This window comes from Cebus imitator, unplaced genomic scaffold (genome assembly GCF_001604975.1).
Source record: "Cebus imitator isolate Cc_AM_T3 unplaced genomic scaffold, Cebus_imitator-1.0 Scaffold273, whole genome shotgun sequence".
In the NCBI taxonomy this organism is placed as follows: domain Eukaryota; kingdom Metazoa; phylum Chordata; class Mammalia; order Primates; family Cebidae; genus Cebus; species Cebus imitator.
Window position 1 is genome coordinate 2,452,611 of NW_016107588.1, and position 25,477 is coordinate 2,478,087.

A 25,477-nucleotide genomic window follows, 5' to 3' on the forward strand; every position below is an offset into this window, starting at 1 on the left:
TGGAGCGTTGCTCTGTCGCCCAGGCTGGAGTGCAGTGGCATGATCTCAGCTCACTGTAACCTCCACCTCCCAGATTCAAGCAATTCTCCTGCCTACGCCTCCCAAGTAGCTGGGATTACAGGCACGCACCACCATGCCTGGCTAATTTTTGTATTTTTAGTAGAGACGAGGTTTCACCATGTTGGCTAGGCTGGTCTCAAACTCCTGACCTCAAGTGATCCACCTGCCTCAGCTTCCCAAGGTGCTGGGATTACAGAGGTAAGCCACTGTGCCTGCCCTAGGCTGTAAACTTTTTTTAAATGCTATGACACACAATATGGTCTATTTTCATAAATGTTCCATTACACTTGAATAGAATGTGTATTTTGCTGTTGTTGATTGGAGTGTTCTATAAATGCCAGTTAGGTCAAGTTTGTTGATAGTGTGGGTCAAGTTTCTGCTTCCTTTACTTATTTTCTGTCTACTTGTTCCATTACCTAATGAGGGCATTGTTGAAATCTCTAGCTATATTATCGACCATCTCTTTCTCTTTTCAGTCTGTACTCCTAGTAATACTATTTGCTCTCATGTCTGCTTTTTCTGATATTAAAATAGCTACTCCAACCTTCTTTTAATTAGTGTTAGTATGGTGCATTTTTTCTTATCATTTTGTCTTTAACCCACTTGCGGTTTTATATTTAAAGTGCATTTCTCTCATGGAGAAATTTTGGATATTGCTGTTTTTTAATCCAATCTGAACACCTTTGCCTTTAAATATGGATGCTTAGATGATTTATACTTAATGTGATTATCTGTGTCGTAAAGTTAAATCTACAACCTTGCTACTTGTTTTCTGTTTGTTTCTATTCTTTGTTATTTTTCCCCTTTTTCTGCCTTCCTATGGATTGAATATTTTTTATTCCATTTTTATATCATTCGTTGCTTTATTAGCTATCATTTTCAAGTTCTATAGTGCACATCTTTATCACAGTTTACCTACAGGTAATATTGTCTCACTTTATATGTAATACAAAACTGTTCAACAGTATATTTCCACTTCTTTGTGCTTCCTTTGACACACATTTCCCTTATATATATATATTATAATCTACACAATATATGGTTATTATTTTTGCTTTAAGTATTTACTTATCATTTAATGAGAATTTTAAATGAGGAACTATTTTATATTTACCCACAGTTTCCATTTACACAGCCCTTCCCTTCTTTGTGTAGGTCCAAATTTCTACCTGGCATCATTTTCCTTGTGCTGACACATTTCTTCCAGTACAGATCTGCTGGTGATGAATCTTTTTAAGTGTTTATGTGTTTGTAAAGTGTTTATTTTGCCTTTATGAGGTAAATTTATTTTCTCTGATTATAGAATCCTGGGCTGGCTGTTATTTTTCTTTCATTACTTTAAAGCTATTGCTCCACCATCTTCTAACAAAAAGTCTAGTATCCTTCTAACGTTTTTCATCTCTATTTAATGTCTTCTTTTACTCTACTTCCTTCTCAGATTTTTTTTTTTATTATTGGTTCTAAGCAATTTTCTCCTTTCTCTTGGTGTAATTTTCTTCATGCTTCTTGTCTTTGGAGTTTGTTGAGTTTCTTGGTTTGGGGAGATTGCAATTTTAATCAAAGTTAGAATTGTTTAATTTTTTTATTTCAATACCTTTAGGGGTACAAGTGTTTTTGGTTACATGGATGAATTATATAGTGGTGAAGTCTGAGATTTTAGTGCACCCATCAACTGAGTAGTGTGTACATTGTACCCAATATGTAGTTTTTTATCCCATACCTCCCTCTCAACCTCCCACTTCTGAGTCTCCAAAGTCTACTCTGTCTGCCTTTGTGTAATCATAGCTTAGCTCCTACTTATAAGTGAGAACATATAGTATTTGGTTTTCCATTCCTTAGTTATTTCATATAGAAAAATGGCCTCCAGCTCCATCCACCCGTTACCGCAAGGACATTATTCCACTCCTTTTTATAGCCAAATAGTATTCCACAATGTGTATATATCACATTTTCTTTTTCCACTGATTGGTCGATGGGCACTTAGGTTGGTTCCATATCTTTGCAATTGTGAATTGGGCTGCAATAAACATATGTGTGCATGTGTCTTTTTAATATAATGACTTCTTTTCCTTTTAATAGATACCAAGTAGTGGGGTTATTAGATGAAATAGTAGATGTATTTTTAGTTTTTTAAGGAATCTCTATACTGTTTCCCACAGAGGTTGTACTAATGTACATGCCCACTAGCAGTGTATAAACGTTCCTCTTTCACCATATCCATGACAACATCTGTTGACTTTCTTTTCTTTCTTTTTTTTTTTTTTTTTTTTTTGACAGAGTCTTGCTCTGTGGCCAGGCTGAGTGCAGTGGCATGATCTAGGCTCACTGCAACCTCCCCTTCCCAGATTCAAGCAATTCTCCTGCCTCGCCCTCTCAAGTAACTGGGAATACAGAGACGCACCACCATGCCCAAATAATTTTTTTGTATTTTTAGTAGAGACGGGATTTCACCATGTTGGCCAGGATGGTGGAAACTGGTTGGTGAAAATGCAAGTTATTCTAAACCCTAATGTTTTACCCACTGTTTCCAGTGGTCTTTTCCTCATCCCTTAGTTGTAAAGTAAGCAGTACATACATGAAAACTTGTGAAGTACCCTCTAATGTCTCTCTGTCTCTCTCTTCTCTTTCTTTCTCTTCACAACTTTTTACTCTCCATGCAGCTCCATCTTCTCTGCCTTATGAATTGAACACCTTGGCCTCCCCAATTCCTCAACTTTTTCTCAGCTGAAGGAGTCCACCAGACATTATTTGGGTTCACCTCCCTGCACTGTAGCCTAAAAATTTTATCCAGGCAGTTAAGTATCAGCAATCATAGAACTCAACTTCTTTGTTTTCTTTCTTTTAGGAATAAATATCCTGTGTTGCCTTTGATTTCTGAAAAACACCATATATTTGTTCATTTCTTTGTAGTTGTTTAAGATGAGAGGGTAAATCTGGTCCTTATTACTTCATGTTAGATAGAAGTAAAAATATATACTCATATTTTTCACGTGTACTCAAACTCCACATATCTATGGCTGAACAATTTTCTATCTCTTCTTTCCATATTCTTTGTTCCAACTCCAAATCCAAAAGAAACAAAACAAAATTGTACCATTCTCCCTCCAGTGTTCCCTATTTTAGAAATAGCACCACCCAATTATATAAGCCAGAAACCTAGAAGTTTTCCCTTTTTCCTCCTTTTTCTAACCCCCTAATCTAAGCAGTCACCTAATTCTCTCCATTCCCACAGTCATTGTTTTCATCCTAGAAAATTGCAATTAATTTGTGACTGATCTTTCTTCCTTCAATATTGCCCTACTCCGATGCATTATTTATATAAAAGCAGGTGTTACATAGCCTTAGTCTAAAAACAAAACACAATGAAAAAACTGAAAATATATCTTTAACTTTACTTTATATGCTTATTGTAGTGTTATGGGTATAGAAATTTCAAAATATTTTTCTATATTGTAGGATTAAACAAATGAGTAAATGTATCAATTAAAAGAACTGTTGGGCTGAAATTAGTAGTATCAGTGTAAACTCATTGCCATACATGCACACATACATATACATATATGCAATACATGTTTGTATATATGTATAAATATAAATACATATGTAAATGTATAAATACATACAGGTGTGTACATATATATATATAAAAACATATATATCTGTGTGTGTATATGTGTAAGTGTGTGTGAATTTGCTATTTTCCCAGTTTTATCTACTGAAAATCCTGGAAGAAATGATTCTAAATATAATTTCCCACAAAAGGTACCACTTATTCTTGGAAAAAATGACTAATTCCAAGGCTGGATCATGGAAAGTCCAAAATAAGTCTGGAATATACTGTCATGCCATATGATAAGAAAGTACTCACAAAATGAGAGCATATGAAAAGGAAACAGACACCAAATGGAATTGGTTCCCACTAGGGAAATATGGGAAATTATTAGCAAAAATTTTAATCAAAATAAATATAGTCTATCAAAATGAATAATATTAATGGACCATAAGCCAGCGAATAAAACAAGAATCCATTCATACTGACATTAGCTAATTAAAGAGAAAGAAAGATTTTTTTCTTACTATAGAATGTTATCTAATAAATGTAGAACAATAATAGATTTATAAAATCACCATTTTTCCACCATAATTATTATTAGTCTCACAAGAAAAGTCTATGGTTGCTAAGACTATTGGGTGTAAGCTGGAAAAGGCATAAAATGGTGCCAGAACATCTCTTCACAAACTACTTATTAATTGTAAATGAAAAACATAGTAATTTTAGAGTGCAGCAACCTGGTAAGCATCTAAATTAACATTACCAGTAATGGGGCAAACAGACATCAAGTCCTTTCTTGAGTAATGTGCTGAGAAAGACATAATTAACTCTTATGGTGTTACTTCAAAAATGAATAAGGCAGATCTCAAAGTCATGAAAGATGAAGAAATGCTGAGTGTAGGCTAAAGAGATATAGCAATAAATGCAATGCATAAACTTCAATTGAATTCTAAATCAAGGAAAATTTCTATAAAGGAAATGTTGGGGATAATTTGAAAAATTTGAATATGGACTACAAATTAAAAAATAGTATTATGTTAGGTTACATTTTGTGAATTTATAATAGCCCATGATATATTATAATACATTTACCTTATTGTGATCAGATTGCTGATTATACTAAACTGATGGCCAACTAAGATCTCACATAACCAGTAGATTATTCCTTTTTAGAATTTCAGGCTGATATATGCTTAGCTTTTCCTGTACCACACCTGTCATCCATTCTGTTACTAGAAATGGGCATTGTCTAATCTTAAGGTCCAGATGCTCCTCAACTTTTAAAACTACATCCCAATAAGCCCATCGTAAATTGGGAATGTTGTAAGTCTAAATCCATTGGCCTATGTCCCATAAACCTATCATAAACACAAAAACCATAAATCAAGGTACTGTGAGTCATGTCGCAGACTGTAATACTCCATATGCACCTAGAAAAAACATCTAGAATCTTCTGAAACCAGACCAGATAAATCACCTACTGAAATAAAGGATTATGACTAATTTTCTGTGCTAATAGGGAAGAAATTCAGCTTTATAGTAATTTCATTGGTCAATAGACTACTGAATGAACTTTATAACTCTTTTTAGATAACAATGGCTGAGAAGAAGATCTTAAAATAATTACTGACCTCCAAGCCCAGGTCGCAGCCGGTTGTCATAGCCATCCAGAAGACGATCCAAGATTCTGGTGAAGATAGTGATGTTGTCAGTGCTGTCATCAGGAATATCTGGGGCATGCTTAGGAGACAGTCTGAGGCAATGCAAGGAAAGGAAAAGAAAAATAATTAATAGGAAAAAATACATGACTAGATATTTTAATTAAAGAAGATTTCCATTAATAGACTGGGCCAATTACATAGACCTATATCTTAACCAAAATAGCAATCACTACCTATTTGTCACAATGATTGCCTGTGTAGGAGGCAGACAGTATGGTTAATAGTTGAACTCTTACTCTAGCATTGTTATGAGCTTTGCCAGGCATGTATCCCCGACCCATCCCAGCAGTAAAGAGACACAAACAGAAATTCTGTACAGAATGTCACTGAGAACATTTCCTGGCATACAGTTGGTTTATCAAATTGTGTTGCATAATTAAACAGGCCTCAACATAAAGAAGGGAAATGTTACTGAGAACTTACCTCACCTCTGTCCCAGAGAAATTTAAGTTCACAGAAAAACAGCGTTAGACAGATCCTTGAATTGTATATGGTCTGCCTCTATTCTTATGTGATGGAGATAGAGAAACCAAGCAGTAGTAGTCCATCAAACGTGAAAGCTACCAGACTTTAAGACTATTAAGAGATGCCTTAATAGCTTTCACTTTATATGTATGGAAACAAGCTCAGAGAGGAAACCAAATTTTCCCAAACTCATATTGCTACTGAGAGGCAGACATAAGGCTATAATCCAACTTTTCTAATTTTCCAGTGTCCTTTAGGTACATCCTGATTCTCCAGGTTGGATGACTTCTGTAAGCCTTTCTGAAGACTATGCACTTTACTAACCACCTAATCAGGCTCAGACACTGTGACTGATACTTTTTCACTTTTTGAGGAGGAGCTTGATGTTGTTTGAGAGGACTAGAAACAAAGGCCCTGGGTAGTTCAGAGGAAATAAAGATATGGTGAAAGATATGTTTGTTGCCAAGGGTCAAGAAGCATGGGGTGGAATCAAGTAATGAACTAGGAGCTAGAAATCCTGGGTCCTAGTACCAGCTGTATTTGTGATTGGGCATACCACTAAGCAACTTACAGCACTTGTATATGTTTAAGTCTCAATTTTCCTCATTCTTAACTTGAACACAGGAAGTTGACATTAATAAATATGTAATAACTATTCCTAGTATCTAGTTAATCAGGGCTATAAAAGTTAAGATTCTAGTTAAGAAGGAGTCTTAAGAGACAGTATTTCTTCCCACTAATATTCATCTCAAGCAGTGAACAAGTTTTCTGTTCTGAAAAGATCCTCAGAAAAAGCTACAGAATAGTATAAACATCAACATGTCTTCCCCCTAATATTTATCCCTAGCAGTGAACAAGGCTCGTGTTCTGAAAAGATCCTGAGAAAAAGCTACAGAATAGTATAAACATCTGATTTGAATAGTTCTCACTCTAAACTGCCATACTGTAGATGATAACCAAGATTGAACTTAATTTATAAATGTAATTTAATTCACTTAATCATCCAATGCATTTTTATTAACTATGTGTCTATTACTGTTGCGGGTGTTGTGATGGAGCAGAAAGCAAAAAAAGGAAAACAGAGCAAATAACCTTCCCCTACTTAACTTACGGGGATGCTGAGATAATCAAATTATAAAATAGATACACATGGTAAAAAAATAAGTAGGCTTAAAGACTCTGGAAACATGCATTCGAGTTTATGAGTTGTGTGACCTTAGGCAAGCTATATAGCACCTCTGGCAATAGCTTTAGGACCTTTAAAATTAACTTCACAGATATGTTGTATTAAAATTTAAAAATACAATATAATAAAATTACCAGGCTTACTGCTTCACATCTATAAGTATTCAAAGTATGTTTTCTGTTTTTTACACTAGTGGTTTATACACTCGAATGCAGTATCCAAGTATAAATATTAACAACAAGCAATTGTCACCCACATCAGACAAAAGTCATAAGGAAACTGGCCAGAGAAGAACTGGAACGTAGTCAAAAGTAGACATGACTGGCTGGTTTAGTGGACAGTTCACAAGAAATAATACAGGTGCACCATTAGGAAGGGAGAAGAAAGAAGAGAACTGTAGTACAGAGCTAACAAACTGATATCAGTATGCTAAGAAGATAAACACAGGTACACTGTCAGGTTACAGTCCAACCTTGGCTCAGTCCACCAATGATCTGGATCCATCTGACATGAGCCGCAGGGGGAAGGGCTGTGGTAGCTCAACTGATTTTGTACAAACCCCTTTCTCATTATCTCTTAACTCTCATGGCAGAAGATCTTGACCCTGGGTAGCCTAATTCAGTTTCTTGCAAGTAGATTCATAAACTGAATGGTAAAATATTTCTTGAATTACTAGAAGTGGACAGAAAGGAGAATCCTCACAGAATCATAGGGAAACTCTATAGGGCTTCCGAGATTACCTATTCCAGATGGATTTGTAGATAAGAATACTAAAGCCTTGAACATAATTTTAATCACCCTGAGAGTTGATGAGACGCTAAAATATTGATCCAAAATTCCTGAATATCAAGAATATATACTGGAAAAAAAAAGACAGTCTCTTCAATAAATGGTGCTGGGAAAACTAGATATCCATATGAAGAAGAATGAAACTAGACCCCTATCTTTTGCCATATACAAAAATCACATCAAAATGGATTAAAAGACTAAAATCTAAGACCTCAAACTACGAGACTACTACAAGAAAACTTTGGGGAACATCTCCAGAACATCAGTCTGGGCAAAAATTTCTTGAGCAATACCCTACAAGCACAGGTAACCAAAGAAAAATGGATAAATGAGATCACATCAAATTACAAAGCATCTTCCCAGCAAAGGAATCAATCAACAAAGTGAAAGGACAATGCATAGAATGGGAGAAACTATTTGCAAACTATCCATCTGACAAAGGATTAATAACCAGAATAGATAAAGAGCTCAGACACGGTGGCATGCCTGTAGTCCCAGTTACTGAGGAGGCTGAGGTTGGAGGATTACCTGAGCCTGGAAGGCGGAGGTTGCAGTGAGCTGAAGTCACTCTACTGCACGCCAGCCTGGGCAACAGAGCAAGACCCTGTCTCAAAAAAAATGCTAAATATCACCCCAAAATTATTTTCAATATATTGCTCTTTGGTTTTATTCTTTATTACTGATTTTTTTTCTCCTAATGTGCACTAAATTATTGTGTGGGGAAGCTGATCTAATCTGGAACTAGATAGAACTCTTTTTTCTTCAGTAACTAAACAGCAACGTGATCCTATAGTTTGTACTAATGCAAAGGTAGTTTGGGGAAGAAAGAAGAAATCATGGCATGTCAGAATTACGGAGAACCTTAGAGATTATATAATTCCCTCCCTTCATTTTACACCTGAGACACCTAAGATACCAACACCAAAGAGAGAAATGAATTGACCAATGACATATGACATATGCTTATCAAGTTAATGTGAAGGGTACTAAAACATGACCATTGCACCTCATATCTGTCACTACTGGTTAGATAAAATATGATAATAATAATCTATCATTTAAAATGAAAATTATGTTACTAATACACTATCTGAAGGTTATGCAACTTTAGTCATTTTCCTAGCCCTAAAGTGGTAAATTCACAAGACTAGAATCAAATGACTAGAATTAAGTTCTGTCTCTGCCACTAACTGAATGTGAGATCCACAGGCATACCTCAGGAATATTGTGAGTTTTCTTCCAAACCACTGCAATAAAGCAAATATCACAATAAAGTGAGTCACAAATATTTTGGTTTCCCAGTGCATATAAAAGTTACGTTTATACTATGCAGCACTCTATTAAGTGTTCAATAGAATTATGGCTAATAAACAATTTATATACATTAATTAAAAACACTTTATTGCTAAAAAAGTGCTAATAATCATCTGAGGCTTCAACAAGTCATAATCTTCTTGCTGGTAGAAGGTTTTGCCTCAATGTGGATGGCTGCTGACCAATCAGGGTGGTGGTTGCTAAAGGTTGGGGCAGCTGTAGCAATTTCTTAAAATAAGATAAGTTTGCCCCATCAATTGACTCTTCTTTCAAAAAAGATTTTTCTGCAGCATGTGATGCTGTTTGGTAGCATTTTATACAAAGTAGAACTTCTTTCAAATTTGGAGCCCATCCTCTTAAACCCTTACACTGCTTTATCAACTAAGTTCATATAATATTCACAATCCTTTGTTATTATTTCAACAATTTCACAGCATCTTCACTAGGAGTAGATTCCATCTCAAAAAACCACTCTCATTTCTCATCTGTAAGAAGCAACTCATCCCTTCAAGTTTTTTCATGAGATTGCAGCAATTCAGTCACAACTTTGGGGTCCACTTCTAATTATAGTTTTCTGGCTATTTCCACCACATCTGCAGTTACTTCCTCCACTGGAGTCTTGAACCCCTCAAAGTCAACCACGAGGATTGGAACCAACTTCTTCTACACTTCTGTTAATGTCTACATTTTGACCTTTTCCCCTGAATCACAAATGTTCTTAGTGGCATCCAAAAAGCTGAATCATTTCCAGAAAGTTTTCAATTGACTTTTTTCAGATCCATCATAGGAATCACTATCTATAGCAGCTATAACCTTAAGATATGTATTTCTTAAATAATAAAACTTGAAAGTCAAAATTTCTTCTTGATCCGTGGGCTGAAGAATGGATGCTATATTTGTAAGCATGAAACAACACTCATTTTGCACAGCTCCATCAAAGCTCTTGGGTGACTATGTGCATTGTCATTGAACAATAATATTTTTAAAGGAGTCTTTTTTCCTGGGAAGTAGACTGCAACAGTGTGCTTAAAATATTCAGTAAACCATGCTATAAACAGATGTCCTGTCATTCAGGCTTTGTTATTTCATTTACAGAGCATAGACAGAGTGGATTTAGCATAATTCTTGAAGGTCCTAGGATTTTCAGAATGGTAAATGAACAACGGGCTTCAGCTTAAAGTCACCAGCTGCATTTGCCCCCTAACAAAAGAGTCAGCTGTGCTTTGAAGCTTCAAAGTCAGACATTTACTTCTCCTCTGCAGCTATGAAAGTTCCGAAAGATGTCTTCTTCCAATAGAAGGATGTTTCATCTACCAAAAGCTATTGTTAGTGTAGCCACCTTTATCAATTATCTTAGCTAGATTTTCTGTAGAACTTGCTGCAGCTCCTCCATCAGCACTTGCTGTTTCATTTTGCACTTTTATGTTATGGAGATGGCTTCTTTCCTTAAACCTCATGATCCAACCTCCATTAGCTTCAAAGTTTTTTCTGCAGTTTCTTTATCTCTCCCAGTCTTCATAGAATTGAAGAGAGTAACAGCGTTGATTTGAATTAGGCTTTGCTTGAATGGAATGTTATGGCTGGCTTGATCTTCTATCCACTAAAACTTTCTCCATATTCGCAATTAGGCTGTTTCAGTTTCTTATCATTCATGTGCTCACTGGAGTAGCACTTTTAGTTTCCTTCAAAAGCCTTTCATTCACATTCACAACTTGGCTAACTGCTTGCCACAAGAGGCCTAGCTTTTAGAGTATCTCAGCTTTTGTCATGCCTTCCTTACTAAGCTTAATCATTTCTAGCTTTTGATTTAAAGGGAGAGCCATGTAACTTTTTCTTTTACTTGAACACTTAGAAGCTATGTAGGGCTACTAATTGGCCTATTTTCAATATTTTTGTATTTCAGGGAGAAGAAAGGCCTAAGGAGAGGAGGAGAGATAGGGGAATGCTCTTTCAGTGGAACAGTCAGAACAAACACAATATTTACCAATTAAGTCCACTGTCTTACATGAGTGGGTTTCATGGTGCCCCAAAACAATTACAATAGTAACATCAAAGATCACCAATCACAGACCACCGTAACAGATATAATAATAAAAAATTTGAAAATTTGCAAGAATGATCAAAATGCAGCACAGAGACATAAAGTGACCACATGCTGTTGGAAAAATGGCACCAATGGACTCACTCAACACAGGGTTTCCACAAACCTTCAATTTGTAAAAAACATGCTATCTACAAAGCACAATAAAGTGAAGCACAATCAAATGAGGTACGCCTGTACTTCCATATATGTAAAATGGGGATAACAATAACCTACATTATAAAACTTTGAAATAAGTTAGTAAATAAGATAATAAATACAAAATTGTTTTGTAAATGACGGTTGCTCATTAACTTCCCCCCAGACTTCTGAAAATGCAATGAAAAACCTTCAAATACATTATCTTTTAGGGTACAGGAGAAAGTCAAGTTCACTGACCATTGAAAGGATTCTCAATGAAGTCATCAAACTAATGTTGTCACTGCCAACATCCTTCATTGAGGATCCTGGTATGTTTATGTTAAGGGAAAACAGGAGAGGCACAGATGTGGAGTTGCTGATGCAGTTCATACAACATCCCAAAGAGAAAAGATATTTACTTCATTAAAAGAATGGCATTTTTCTTGTACCACATATTTCCTGGGAGAGAGCAGATTTTTAAAAATAATAGTAATTCAGAATTACTGAGCAGATTACGTCTCTGCACCACTCACAAACCTTTCGTAACTCTTCGCAGCTAACCAAACAAAATCCCAATGCCTAAGCCTGACATTCATGGCCTTCTGCAGTCTGTTCCCTATATACTTTTACAGTTGCAAATTCTACTACATCTCTTTCTGACCAGAAATCACAGGTAAATCAGATTACTCACAATTTCCCAATATTCCTCATGTTTTCATTTTTCAATTCTAGTCTGTCCTATAAGTGGAAATGTTCAACTAAATATTCAACACTAGGGATGCCAGTTATATACTAGGGAGGAAATGAGAAATACCTAGAATTCAATAGCACACTTTCTCTTTACGGAAGCTGCTTGAAGAAAAAAAAAAGAACTAACCTGATTTTGGTTAGAATATGCCAAATCCATCTGAAAAAGACAGCTGTTCTTTTCTGAAATAGGTTCACCGGTAATAAAATTACAGCGGTACTGACTTGAGATATACCCACCCACTTGGAAAAATAAAGATCAAGTCCTTCATGCCTTCTTAGTAACTAAAAGCTACTGTTTCACACACACATACACACACACAATATTTAACTAGTATATGTTGTGAATGATAAAATAAGACAGACCTTAAAGATATGATTCCATGTGACCATAAGCAGACATATCACAACTTAAAATGTGTCATGAACCAAAGTTTGCAAAGAAGCAAGAGTACATTCTTCCTTTGAAACAATGCCATAAAGAGTAGCTAGTTTTCTAGGCAAGAGTAAGCAAATCTGTTTCTCATAATTAGTGTGAATGATTGTAACCGTAATGCCAATGCATGAGAACTATTTTGGCAATGCTTCTTGGTAAGCAGGTATTCATAGGCCAACCCGAGAGCCATTTATAACACTGTTCATGTGGAAAGAGAATTTTTTACACAGAAGAAGGGGAAACTAAAGTACTAGAAATATTATCTCCCCTACTATCATTTGTTCTTTATCCCCACACCCATGATCAAAGCAATGAGCTGGCCACCAGCTCAAAGGCTTTCAATTAATCCTTGTGATTGATATCCTTACAGTAGAGAATCCTGACAGCCATCACTTTAAGCAAGTACTAAAATTCAATATCAGCCATACTAAGACAACCTGCCTCTTGACATAGTGCAATGGGAAGCCACAGCATCACCTACAAAGTATCATTGATAGTGGCCTCACATGTCCATCCCTGTTCTGTTTGCAAATTCTGCAATTCCATCTCAAACGGGAAAACGGTATGATGAAATTATATTTCTTATTTCTCCAGGTCCTATAAGAAAACAGCACTTGTCTCACCTTAACATGGCCCACCCAGCTATGTGGCTCAGATATTAAGAATTCAGTGGCTGAGAGATTACTATATGTAAGTAAATGTTTGTGTATGTAAAATAAATTGACATGTGCCTCATTCTTACTGAAAAGTAACCAAACTCAAGAAAAAGCGATATATCACAACGATTAACAGCATTGACTCTGGAGCCAAGTTTCCTGGGTTTCAATCCTAACTCTTCTATTTTCTAGCTGTGTGAGCTTTGGCAAGTTACCTGACCACTCTCTGTCCCCATATTTTATCTGTAAAGGAATAATAGAGTCACTTAGTTATCAGGTCTGTAATAAGGATTATATGAATCAACATATATTAATCACTTAGAATAGAGCTTAGTACATAGACCACTATGAACATAAAGTTTAAACTAACATAATGGATTACGAAAACTATAGGTAAGACTAAGAAATCGAATTTCAAAAAAAAATTAATTAGATAACAAGAAAGAGTGTCCAGTTTGAAGCAATGTCTGGAAAACCCTATTATGCCAAAAGAATAGTTGAAAGGAATGAGAGTTACCCTGCAGACAAGAAAGCATGGAGTATATCTCAAAACTGCTATGTGGAAAAAGAAGCAAATGTTGCAAATATTACAGGGCCATATAACTAGGAGATGTATGAAGAAGGTGGGCTTCAGCTCAATATTGGAAGCACTTTCTAACCCCTGGAGCTACGTCCTGTGGTACTAATGCAGCTTATCACTGCATAGATAAACTGGTAGGTGAATCATCAACCATAATGCAGGGGGGATTCTTTCCCAGTATAGGAACCTAGGAACTGACAGCCTCTCAGGTCCCAAGTCTGGCTTTGAAATTTTAAGATTTAATGATCAAATGCTAAGAGTATTGATGCATTGATTCTTTAATAGAAATTACATGTAAATGGAAGGGATTGGACTCTTCATACTTATATTACAAGTAAAAGTAAGTACATGTGTGGCCACAGGTACCAGTTTATTCTGAGATTAAGAGAACTGAGTATATCATTTTCAAGATAAATACAGATGCTTACAAGTACTGACACCTTTAGATAGTAGAACCAAGTCAGGCTGTAGATGTGACAAGGAAACAAGTAACTCCCCAGTTGTCTTCTTTTCAGTTCACAGCATCAGCTGTCACCATGGCCACCACCGTATAATGTTGATAAAGAAAATGAGTTAATATAGTGTCATATTCCTCCTAAATTATGGTCCCTACTCTATCGGTAGTGTGGAAATATGCAGCTTTGTGTGCAGCATATTTTGTTTGCCTTTTCACTATTCTCCACCCTGTTCTCCTTTCTAGAAGGCTAATATTTGTGCACTTCATTATAGGCTCCATTGGCCTGTTGCTTCAACTTGAGTATGGCCACCTTGGCTGAAGATCAGAGGAAGACAAAAAGTCTGAGCATGTAATTCCCTGGCTCTCTCCCTATGAAATCTTTTCAGGCTGGCTGTTTCCTCCACCAAAAATCTCTGCACCTCTTAAGAAAGCTTGATTTACATGATATGTGTGCTGTTCGCCTTAGGTTCTTACTCTATTCCTTGTGGTTCCTCTCCACTTAGATTATAATTTTATGATTAGTTTCTGCAAATATATCCTTCTCAAATAATTAAAATGTCCCATCTGTATTCTCTGGGATCCTGACAAATTCAACAAATTGCAGTCAGATCTGGCATTTGCTGCTTAGGTACTTACTTGTTGACCCATTATGAAAATTGCTGATATTCAATCATTCTGACCCAGAAAAATGTCAGTTTCAAAATGGTTCAAGTTGACATTATTCACATACATAATTCCAGTTTCTCTTGGTCAAAATACTTAACCAGGAAGCAGGAGTATAAGAAATTCATTTATTACATGAAGTTGAAATTACTCTCTGTAACTTTTTATCAAAAAATGCAGGACTGGGAATAAGAAACTGGTGTTCTAGACCTGGGTCCATTATTAACTTTCTGTAAGATATTAGGAAAGTTGATTTTCCTTTTTGAGCCTCGGTTTCTTCTTGTACAAATAAAAAATCAGATTATATGCTCTCTACAGGTTTTTTCATGGGTGCTGTTCTGAAGTTCCAGAATCCCATATCCCTAACTATACTGTTAGTTCCTTAAGAACAGGAACTGTGTCCCTAAAGATTCCTTACATCAGAATCATCTGGGGCATTTTAGGCACAATTCCCAGAGCTACCAAATAAAAATCTTCACATGTGGAGCCTGCTTTATTGCTTGCAAATACTGAATGTTGAGAACCATTACATGTAGCACGACTTATACAAAGTACTGGTCAATAAACCACCGTTGATTGTTAAAATGGCTGGGGCGGCCAATGTAGGGGATTTAATTGAATAAATCACTTAAGTTGGATAAAATAATGCAGTAATGGATTTTTTTTCAATACACAAAAACATAATTAAGAAAGTATGGAAACAATCAAAAAGAAGCAGCAGTTCTTAAGTACCACAACTATTAGCAAAAATTCTGTATTTTAAAATTATATTGGATCCTTTATTTATGGCAAAGACAAACAGATTGACAACCCTAATATTTGTGATTTTTATGATTAATCTGGTCTAACTTCACTTGTCTTATATATTTTTTTTCTTTTTAGCTTTATTTTAGGTTCAGAGGTACATGTGCAGGTTTGTTATGTAGGTAAATTATGTCATGGGGGTTTGGTGAACAGGTATTTTGTCACCCAGGTAATAAGCATAGTACCCAACAGGTAGCTTTCCTATACTCACCCTCCTTCCTTCCACACTTTGCCCTCAAGTAGTCCCTGGTATTTATTGTTCCCTTCTTTGTGTCCATGTGTACTCAATGTTCAGCTCCCCCGTGTAAGTGAGAACAGGTAGTATTTGGTTTATTGTTCCTGTGTTAGTTTGCTCAGGATAACAGCCTCCAGCTGCATCCATGTTGCAGCAAATGACATGAACTCGTTCTTTTTTATGACTGCATAGTATTCCATGGTGGATATGTACCACATTTCTTTTATCCAATCCACTTGAATGGGCATTTAGGTTGATTTCATGTCTTTGCTATCATGAAGAGCACTGCCATGAACATATGCATGCATGTGTCTTTATGATAGAGTGAGTTATATTCCTTTAGATATATATCCAAAAATGGGATTCCTGGGTCAAATGGTAACTCTGTTTTAAGTTTTTTGAGAAATCACCAAACTACTTTCCACAATGGCTGAACTAATTTACATTCCCACCAGCAGTATATGAGATAGTTGTAGGTTTGCAACATTATTTCTGAGCTCTCTATTCTGTCCTCCGCAACCTCACCAGCAGCTGTTACAGTTTAACTTTTTAAGAATAGCCAATCAGACTGATATGAGACAGTATCTCATTGTGGTTTTGTTTTTTATTTCTCTAATGAACAGTAATATTCTATGTTTTTTCATATGCTTTTTGGCCATATAAATGTCTTCTTTTGAGGAGTGTCTGTTCATGTTCATTCCTATTTTTAATTGGGTTGTTTTTTGCTTGTGAATTTGTTTGTGAAGTTCCTTATAGATGCTGGATATTAGACCTGTGTTGGATGCATAGCTTACAAATACTTTCTTCCATTCCATAGATTGTCTCTTTACTCCCTTGATAGTTTATTCTGCTGTCAGAAGCTCTTTCATTTTACTAGGTCCCATTTGTCAATTTTTGGTTTTGTTGCAATTGCTTTTCGTGTCTTCATCATGAAATCTTTGCCAGGTCCTATGTCTAGAATGGTACTTTCTAGATTATCTTACAGGGTTTTTGTAGTTTTAGGTTTGACATTAAGTCTTTAATCTACCTTCCCAGCATCATTTATTGAATAGGGATTTCTTTCCCCATTGCTTGTTTTTGTAGACTTTGTGAAAGATCAGGTGTTTTTAGGTCTGTGGCATTATTTCTGGGCTCTCTATTCTATTCCATTTGTCTATATGTCTATTTTTGTACCAGTACCATGCTCTTTTGGTTACTGTAGCCCTGTAGTATAGTTTGAAGTTGAGTAGCATGATGTTTCCAGCTGTGTTCTTTTGCTTAGGATTACCTTGGCTATTTGGGCTCTTTTAGGGTTCCATATAAATTAAAAAAAAAAAAAAGCTTTTCTAGTTCTGTAAGGAATATTATTGGTAGTTTGATAGGAATAGCATTGAATCTGTAAATTGCTTTTGGAAGTATGGCCATTTTAACAATATTGATTCTTCCTATCCATCAGCATGGAATTTTTTCCATTTGTTTGTGTCGTCTCTGATTTCTTTGAGCAATGTGTTGTAATTCTTATTGTAGAGCCCTTTCACCACCCTGGTTACCTGTATTCATAGGTATTTTATTCTTTTATGGCTATTGTGAATGGGATTGTGTTTTTGATTTGGCTTTCAGCTTGGATGTTGTTGGTGTATGATGCTACTGACTTCTGAACATTAATTTTGTAGCCTGAAACTTTGCTGAAGCTTTAAAATCAGATCAAGGAGCTTTTGGGCAGAAACTAGGGGGGATTTTCTGAGTATAGAATCATATTGTCTGCAAACAGAGATGTTAGACTATCTTCTGATTGGGATGCCTTTTATATCTTTCTCTTGCCTGATTGCTCTGGCTAGGACTTCAGTACCATGAGGAATAGGAGTAGTGAGAGAGAGCATCCATGTCTTGCTCTGCCTTTCAAGAGGAATGTTTCAAGCTTTTGCCCATTCAGTATGGTGCTGGCTGTGGGTTTTTTATAGACAGACCTTATTATTTTGAAGTATGTTTCTTCAATGCCTAGTTTGTTGTAGAGAGTTTTTTAATGAAATAATGTTGATTTTTATCAAAAGCCTTTTACGTATGTACTGAGATAATTATGTGTGTTTTTGTTTTTAGTTTTACTGATGTGGTGAATCACATTTATTAATTTGCATATGGTGAACCAACCATGCATCCCAGGGATAAAGCCTACTTGATCATGGTGGATTCATTTTTTGATATGCTACTAGATTTAGTTTGCTAAATTTTATTGAGGATTTCTGCATCTAAGTTCCTCAAGGATATTGGCCAAAAGGCTTTTTTGTTGTTGTGTCTCTGCCAGGTTTTGGTATCAGAATGATTCTGGTCTCATAGAATGAGTTAGGGAGGAGTCCCTTCTCTTCAATTATTTGGAATACTTTCAGTAGGAATGGTACCAGTTCTTTATACATGTGTTAGGATTTGGCCGTGAATTCATTTGTTCCTAGGCTTTTTCTGATTGGTAGGCTTTTTATTACTGATTCAATTTTGGAACTTGTTATTAGTCTGTTCAGGGATTCAATTTCTTCCTGGTTCAATCTTAGGAAGTTGCATGTTTCCAGGAATTTATCCATTTATTTTACATTTTCTAGCTTGTATGTATAGAGATGTTCATAGTCCCTGAAGGTTTTCTGTATTTCTGTGGGGCCAGTAGTAGCATCCTCTTTGCTATTTCTGATTGTGTTTATTTGGATCTTCTCTTTTTTTCTTTATTAGACTAACTAGTTGTCTATCTATCTTATTCATTCTTTCAAAGAACACACTCCTGGACTTGATCTTTTGTATGTTTTTTTGCATCTCAATTTCCTTCAGTTCAGCTCTGATTTTTGTTATGTCTTGTCTTTTACTAGCTTTGGGGTTGATTTCCTCTTGGTTCTCTAGTTCCTCTAGGTGTGACATTAGGTTGTTAATTTGAGATCTGTGTAACTTTTTGACGTGGGCATTTAGTGCTATAAACTTTCCTCTTAACACTCTTTAGCCATGTCCCAGAGATTCTGATATGTTGTATCTTTGTTCTCATGACTTTCAATAAATTTCTTTATTTCTGCCTTAATTTCATTATTTACCCAAAAGACATTTAGGAGAATACAACCCTAATATTTGGAGCCATGCTTTTAGTAGTCTCATCCCTCAAAAGTATTAATTGCACTGGTCTTGGAAGAAAGTAAATCAACAAAATGTTTCCAATTCAAGAAATATAGACCCAGTGTGGTGGCCCACACCTATAATCCCAATACTTTAGGAGGCCAATGTGGGAAGATCTTTTGAGGACAGGAGTTTGAGATCAGCCTGGGTAAGAGAGTGAGACCCTATCTCTACAAAATATTTTTAAAAATTAGCCGTGTGTGGTGGCTTATACCTATAATCCCAGCTACTCAGGAGGCTCAGGCAGGAGGGATCATATGATCATGTGAGCCTAGGAGTTTGATGTTACAATGAGCTATGATCATACCACTGAATTTTAGCCTGCATAGCAGAGTAAGACTCTATGAAGAAAGAAAGAAAAGAAAAGAAAAGAAAAGAAAAGAAAGAAAGAAAGAGGAAGGGAGGGAGAGGGAGAAAGGGAGGGAGAGGGAGGAAGGGAGGAAGGGAGGGAGGGAAAGGAAAGAAAAGAAAAGAGAAAAGAAAGAAGATATGCAGTGATTTTATTACCTCTTTATTAAAACCAAGCACTTCACTCTGCTTTTTCAGATAGGATTTCTTGACTTCCTCTTTGACATAATTACTAAAACCCTAGGCTATCTGGTTTTCTAAACACCAACAGCATGCAAACAAACCATTGTAAACAGGAGTTGAGATGTAAGAACTAACACTGAAGATAGAACTAAAAAAGAAAAAAAAATTAGAATGAATATAATGAACATGTGCTTGAGAGATGTGTGTTTGTTTCAAAGATAAAGTCTGTGTGGTCCTGGCTGGCCTTGAACTACTGGGCTCAAGAGATGCTTCTGTATCAGCCCCAAGTAGCTGGGACTATAGGCATATACTACTGCACCCAACAGTGAATTTTCTTTATGATGACCAAAAGTCACAAAGAAACAGGACTATTCTATTCAAAAAATCCTTGTTTAGGATTATAAGAAAATATACAATACATTTTTAGAAATCTGTATTATCAAAGTTAAAATGTAAAAGGCTTTAACACTTTTAAATTAGTGAGGTTCATTTATTTAGAACGTCCATCTTATTTAGAATCTATCATGGCCCAATGAAATGAAATACATGAGAAGTTAACAAAACAGAACTGGTTTTATTTCCCAGATTGGAAGAAAGAACAAAAAGAGTCTTATATACCAAGGCTGTAAAGACATACAAGCCCAGTTCGGCAGTCCCAGCCCCAGAGATTATTGTAAAACAGTGCTGATATAAGATGAAAAGACTCAGATAATCAACATTAAGATAATCAACCCTGCAAAAGTAATTAGGAATACTTCCTACTTCAAGATGCATGCTTCAAGAATATGGGACAATAGCCAAATGTAAAACCAAAAAAAAAAAAAAAATAGTCACTACCAAAGCATAAAATACCTTGTGTAATATTGAAATATTGCAGGGCTAAGAGGTCATTTTTAGTAATTATATTCCTTGGATAAAAAGGGATTTTAAAGTCTAAAAGAAGTTCAACATTGCTGAATAACAAAGAGTTTGGTGGCAGAAAGACTAAGAAATAAGGCTAGCAAGGTGGGTAGAACCTGGGTCATGACGGGTTTTATAAAATCATGTAAAGGAGTTTGTAATTCATTATAGGGACAATATAAAACTATGAAAGGGCTCTAAATAGGGTAGGTATGACCAAACATGTATTATAGAAAAAAATACTTACAGAGTGGAGGTTAGTTTGGATGGGAACAAGACTTTAGGAAGTAAGACAAGGTTTGTGCAGAGGTCCAAATGGAGGATAACATTGGACTAAACTAGGGTGCTAGCAGAACTGTTGGAAGAAAGTAGACAAATCCAAGAGATATGGGAGGTAGAAATGACAAATCTTGGTGATTGATTCGATATTGAGAGTAAGGAATAGAAAACTGGCAAAAATGGTTCCAAGTTTCTGGCTTGAGCAGCTGTGTACATGGTGGTACCACTGACTGAAAGAGGAAAAAAATGGAAGAGGAATATGTTTGTCTGTTTGTTGTTTGTTTTGTTATGTTTGTTCTTTAGGGTGGGGGAGGGAGATGAAGATAACGAAACCACATTGGATATGCTTAGTTTAAGAAGTGTGTGGAATAGCCAAGTGGGCATGTTCAGTAGACAGTTGGATATAGAAATCTGACATTCAAAAGAAGGCTAGAATGAAGGTTGAGATGGGAGTCATTGACATTTACATATATACAGTAACTACATCATAGAAATGAATGAAATCACTCAGGGGATCTGTAATGTAAGAAGTGTGCCTAGAACAAAACAAGGAAAAACACAAACACCTGAGGGGTGAACAAAAAAAGACTAAAAAAGATCTTTATATCACAAAGGTCTTTGATGTACCTGTGTAGTATTGTGGAAAATATTCTGGAAAGCATAGCCATAAAAGTGTAAAGAAAACAAGATATAGTACTTATTATTGATATAGTAGTATTCTCAGATCCCTTTCACTGGGCCAGTGAAACCATCCTTCAGCTACTTTGTAAAATTACTATCTGTTGAAGGGAGTCACCTCACCTAAAATGTCTGGAAGACTATGCCTTTCTCCATGGGTTCCACAGGCAATGACTGATTGAGATGAGATTATATAAGCATGGGTCCTTTGCCTCAAGATAGGACAGATCTTTTAGTGTCATGTATGTCCCATATCTTCTCATGAGGTCAAATTGAGACTATACCTTTGTTTTACTTCTTCTCTTTCCCTATCTTCCTTCCCTTACTTCCTTAATGGGTTTCTGCTGAAAGTGACCTCTCAACAAATCATTTGCTCAAGAATCCTTTTTTCATACCCTGTTTCTAGAGAACCTAATCAAAACACCAGAGAGTTCTGGTGTCTCTGAAGCCAAAGAGATAATTATTATTAAACCATATATTTATATTTTATGCATGTTTCTACATGTATTTTTATTTCCTAATAAAATAAAGTTGTAGAGGGAGAAGTCAACTATATTGGAACATATGAACAGACAAGTGTTCATTTTAGCAACAGAACCAGCATTGCACTTCTTGGCTGCAGAAGTTGCCTTAGAGTCATGGGGTTGGAAGTCAGACAGTAGCAAGTGAATGAATGGGTGAGAGGTAAAGAGATGCAATGAAGCATACCACTCCTTCAAGAAATACGACTATGAAGGGGAGCACATAATTAAGGCAGTATCTGGAGGGAAAAATTTTAAATTTTAAGATGAGTGATTTTTAAACATTATCATGTTTAAATGTTAATGAGCCAGAGCCAATAAAAAGGAAAAGGTTGAAGATCTAAGAAAGGAGATAAAATTGAGGACAAAAGACTGGAAAGAATTGTTTATTAGATATTACAAAGGTGATTTAAGCCTGGTCCAGGGTGTTGTCAAAGAAGAGAAAATTTTGAGATGTTTTTCTACCTTGAAAGTCTGAGCCTATGACGTTTTTCTAAATCGAATGTAATGTATAAGTATTCAGAGATCAGAGTACTTGAGTTCATCTGGTAGAAAACATCTGAAGTTTTGGTCTGTGGCAAGCATTTATCACAATCTTCTTTCATCCCAAGAGTTAGGGGTACTTACCCACCAATGTCCTGCTTCACAAAGTCCCCAGGTTCTTGTCGTCTTGATTCCCCTTGACCAGTGGTTCCAGGGAGAATATTAATCAGGAAAAGAATCCCAAGGCTGGTCATATAATAGTGACTCATTTGTGTGATTATCATCTTCTTAGGCACAAACTTAGAGAGACCTGTGAGATTCACAGTTTAGAGAAGGGGTAAGAGATAAGGAGTAGAAAACAAAGTGAGAGAGGAGAAAGAGGTAAAAGAGAGAGAGAGAGATAAAGAGATGTTACTAAATTCTATTGGAGCCATTTAACTTCTCTAGTGTCTAGTGACTCAGTGCTTAATTCAACGGTCCCATTTTCCCAGCTTGTCAATGCCACCAAAATCACTCCCAATATACCCTTCTCCTAAATATACCAGAGCCGTCCAAGAAAGGATGCATAGAGTAGCACAAAGAGATCTAAGTCAGTAATCAGGAGTCTGAGGTTACTGCAACATCTCTTTCCTTGGCTTACCCCCATGTAACTAGGTGAGTAACAGAATTTCCCACAGCTTAGATTACCTCTTATAATCCAAGATCTTAAAAATATTCTCTCATGTCTTTATTTCCCTCCAATCCCCTGTTTGATTATTAGTGTTACAAAATCCTTTGTCTTGGCTAACTGTGTAATATTTAGAGAATCCTAGTTTACTAGTATATTAAGACCTGGAGTCTCTTTATAGAATTTTGGGGATTGATTTTCATCTTCATAGAGTTAAGCAATTTTCCAAAAGATTAAATGGCCTGAAATGGATAGACTGTTTCCTCTAAATTAGGCTGAGAAAATATTGAATTAATGAGACATGATGGCTCTTGAATAAGAATGCTGTATTTCCCCATAAAGAGATATTTGAAAGCAAACTTGCTCCTTTAGGTAGGGGCCACAACATAAAGATAAATCCAAGCCTTCTTCCTGGCACTAAAGAGGTCAGCAAATTGCACTGGTGATAGAATTAGTGATTTAGACTTCCCTATAAGCAAGGCTGTTTTATGAACTCTGGATCAGTGGAGATTTAACCAAGGCATGGGGTTAAGAAAGCAATCAATAAAGTAACGGTTCTTGCTACCTCTAATTTGTGGCTTCTTTGAATATGAGACACTGAGAAATGGAAGGAGACCTAACTCTGAACCAATACCATACCCTTTTTCAGTCATATCAGTGGATAAATTTTCAGAAGAAATGGAGGGATATATACCTGTTTTTTTTTTTTTTTTTCCAAGAAAGCTTATGCAGGAGACCAATATGTAAAACAGATACACATTAAGGAGCTATTCTGGTTGGTGAGATTAAGAACAAAAGTCCTTTTAAATTCATCCCACATCCCTCAAAAAAGCAACCACTGGGATCTATATTAGGCTGTCTTCATGAATCTGGTATAGGCATAAGAAAACCTACAACACTGGAGAAGATAGACTTCTGACATGATGAAGTGTCTACATTAGAGATAGAGATAATCATAGCATTAGATTACACCATACAAAATTGCCAACCTTTGACAATTTTGGTTTTAGCAAAGAAAGCAATTTCTTTTTTGTTTGTTTGTTTTTATTATTTATTTTTTTCCCATTTATTTATTTTATTGCATTTTAGGTTTGGGGGTACATGTGAAGAACATGCAAAATTGTTGCATAGGAAGCAATTTCTTATGGTTAACCTAATATATGAGCAGTGACATCCATGGTTCATGAACTATAAAAGAGTTAATGAACATCTTACAGGAGTATACAGGAATGATACAGTTCAGAAAACCATAGTATATGAGTAAGAAAAGGTGGTGCATGATCAGACAACTCCAACCACAAGTAACATCCATGGTAAGGAGAGTAACCATCACATATGCTCAAATATTCACAGCGCTTTAGCAGATCCTAATGTTGTATAATCACATGACAAGGATTAATGCTCAGATAATCATCACACATGAATTGACAACTACTCTACAGGAACGGAGACACTTGGGTCAGGATATGAAGTTTAAATTGGAGAAATAATCCATGGAATATAAGACATAGCAATGATGCAGGCTTAGAAAACATGAGTCCATGAGTAACAATCCTGGGTGTAGGAGAAGATGGCCATATGTAAAGAAAGAGATCCATAGTGTGTGTTCAGCTATGCTATTCTAATATATCACTATGGGTTATGTTCAAATTATCATGGTAGACAAGCAACAAACTATCACACTAAGAATAGACGACAATAACATAGAATTCAATGTCCATGATTTGGAAGGAGAAAACTAAGACATATATTATGATACATTAAAAAGACAACAGCATTACATGAAATCATAACTACATTATATGTCTGTGACAGTGAAACAATGAGCCTTCAAACATAATCACATATCCATGTAGCTTGAGGCAAATAAAGTATATGCACAGACAAACATGATATATGTGAAGAAGTATTTGGTATATCAATTCTTAACCGTGATATATGAGCACACAATATATGTATCATAGCAACCATGATACAGGAATTAAGTGACATGGTTTAGGAGCAGACTGCAGTGCTATGGAAGTAGACTACAATGGTGAAGGAACAGAAAAGGTCATCGTCTGTGAGTAAGCATACAAGGTCAAAAAGTTTTCACTGAGCAGAAAGACAAGATATAGTTGCAAGTTATCATAGTGAAGAATTGATATCCTTGGGGTAATGATGACAATAGTGAATAAATAGCTATTTGTAATATATGAACACACAAATACAATGCACATTTTCATGGTGAATAAAATGAAAATTACAGTAAAGGAACATCATATGGATATTCAGGCAACTATGTTGTATGAGCAGAAAGTAAAACCTAATGCTGGTTATAATCATAAAGCCAGGCTATGTTGCAAAAGTAGACAACCATAATGCATGCTCATATAAGTACAGTACACACACACACACACACACACGAA

General features: G+C 35.8%; 1 protein-coding gene across 2 annotated transcripts in view; it reads right to left on the reverse strand.

Annotated features, from left to right (window-relative positions):
• The window catches only part of GABRA3 (gamma-aminobutyric acid type A receptor subunit alpha3), a 250,766-nt gene that overhangs the window by 132,678 nt on the left and 92,611 nt on the right, over nucleotides 1-25,477 (reverse strand). Inside the window, exons 2-3 of one of the 2 annotated variants that reach the window (XM_017500892.2) lie at nucleotides 22,547-22,712; nucleotides 5,245-5,366 (exon numbers count right to left, since the gene is read on the reverse strand). In XM_017500892.2, coding sequence (XP_017356381.1) covers nucleotides 5,245-5,366; nucleotides 22,547-22,686 — 262 coding nt within the window. In that variant the 5' untranslated portion in view covers nucleotides 22,687-22,712. Of the gene's footprint in view, nucleotides 1-5,244; nucleotides 5,367-22,546; nucleotides 22,714-25,477 lie in introns of both variants that reach the window. The other variant, XM_037728628.1, reaches the window with a different exon arrangement.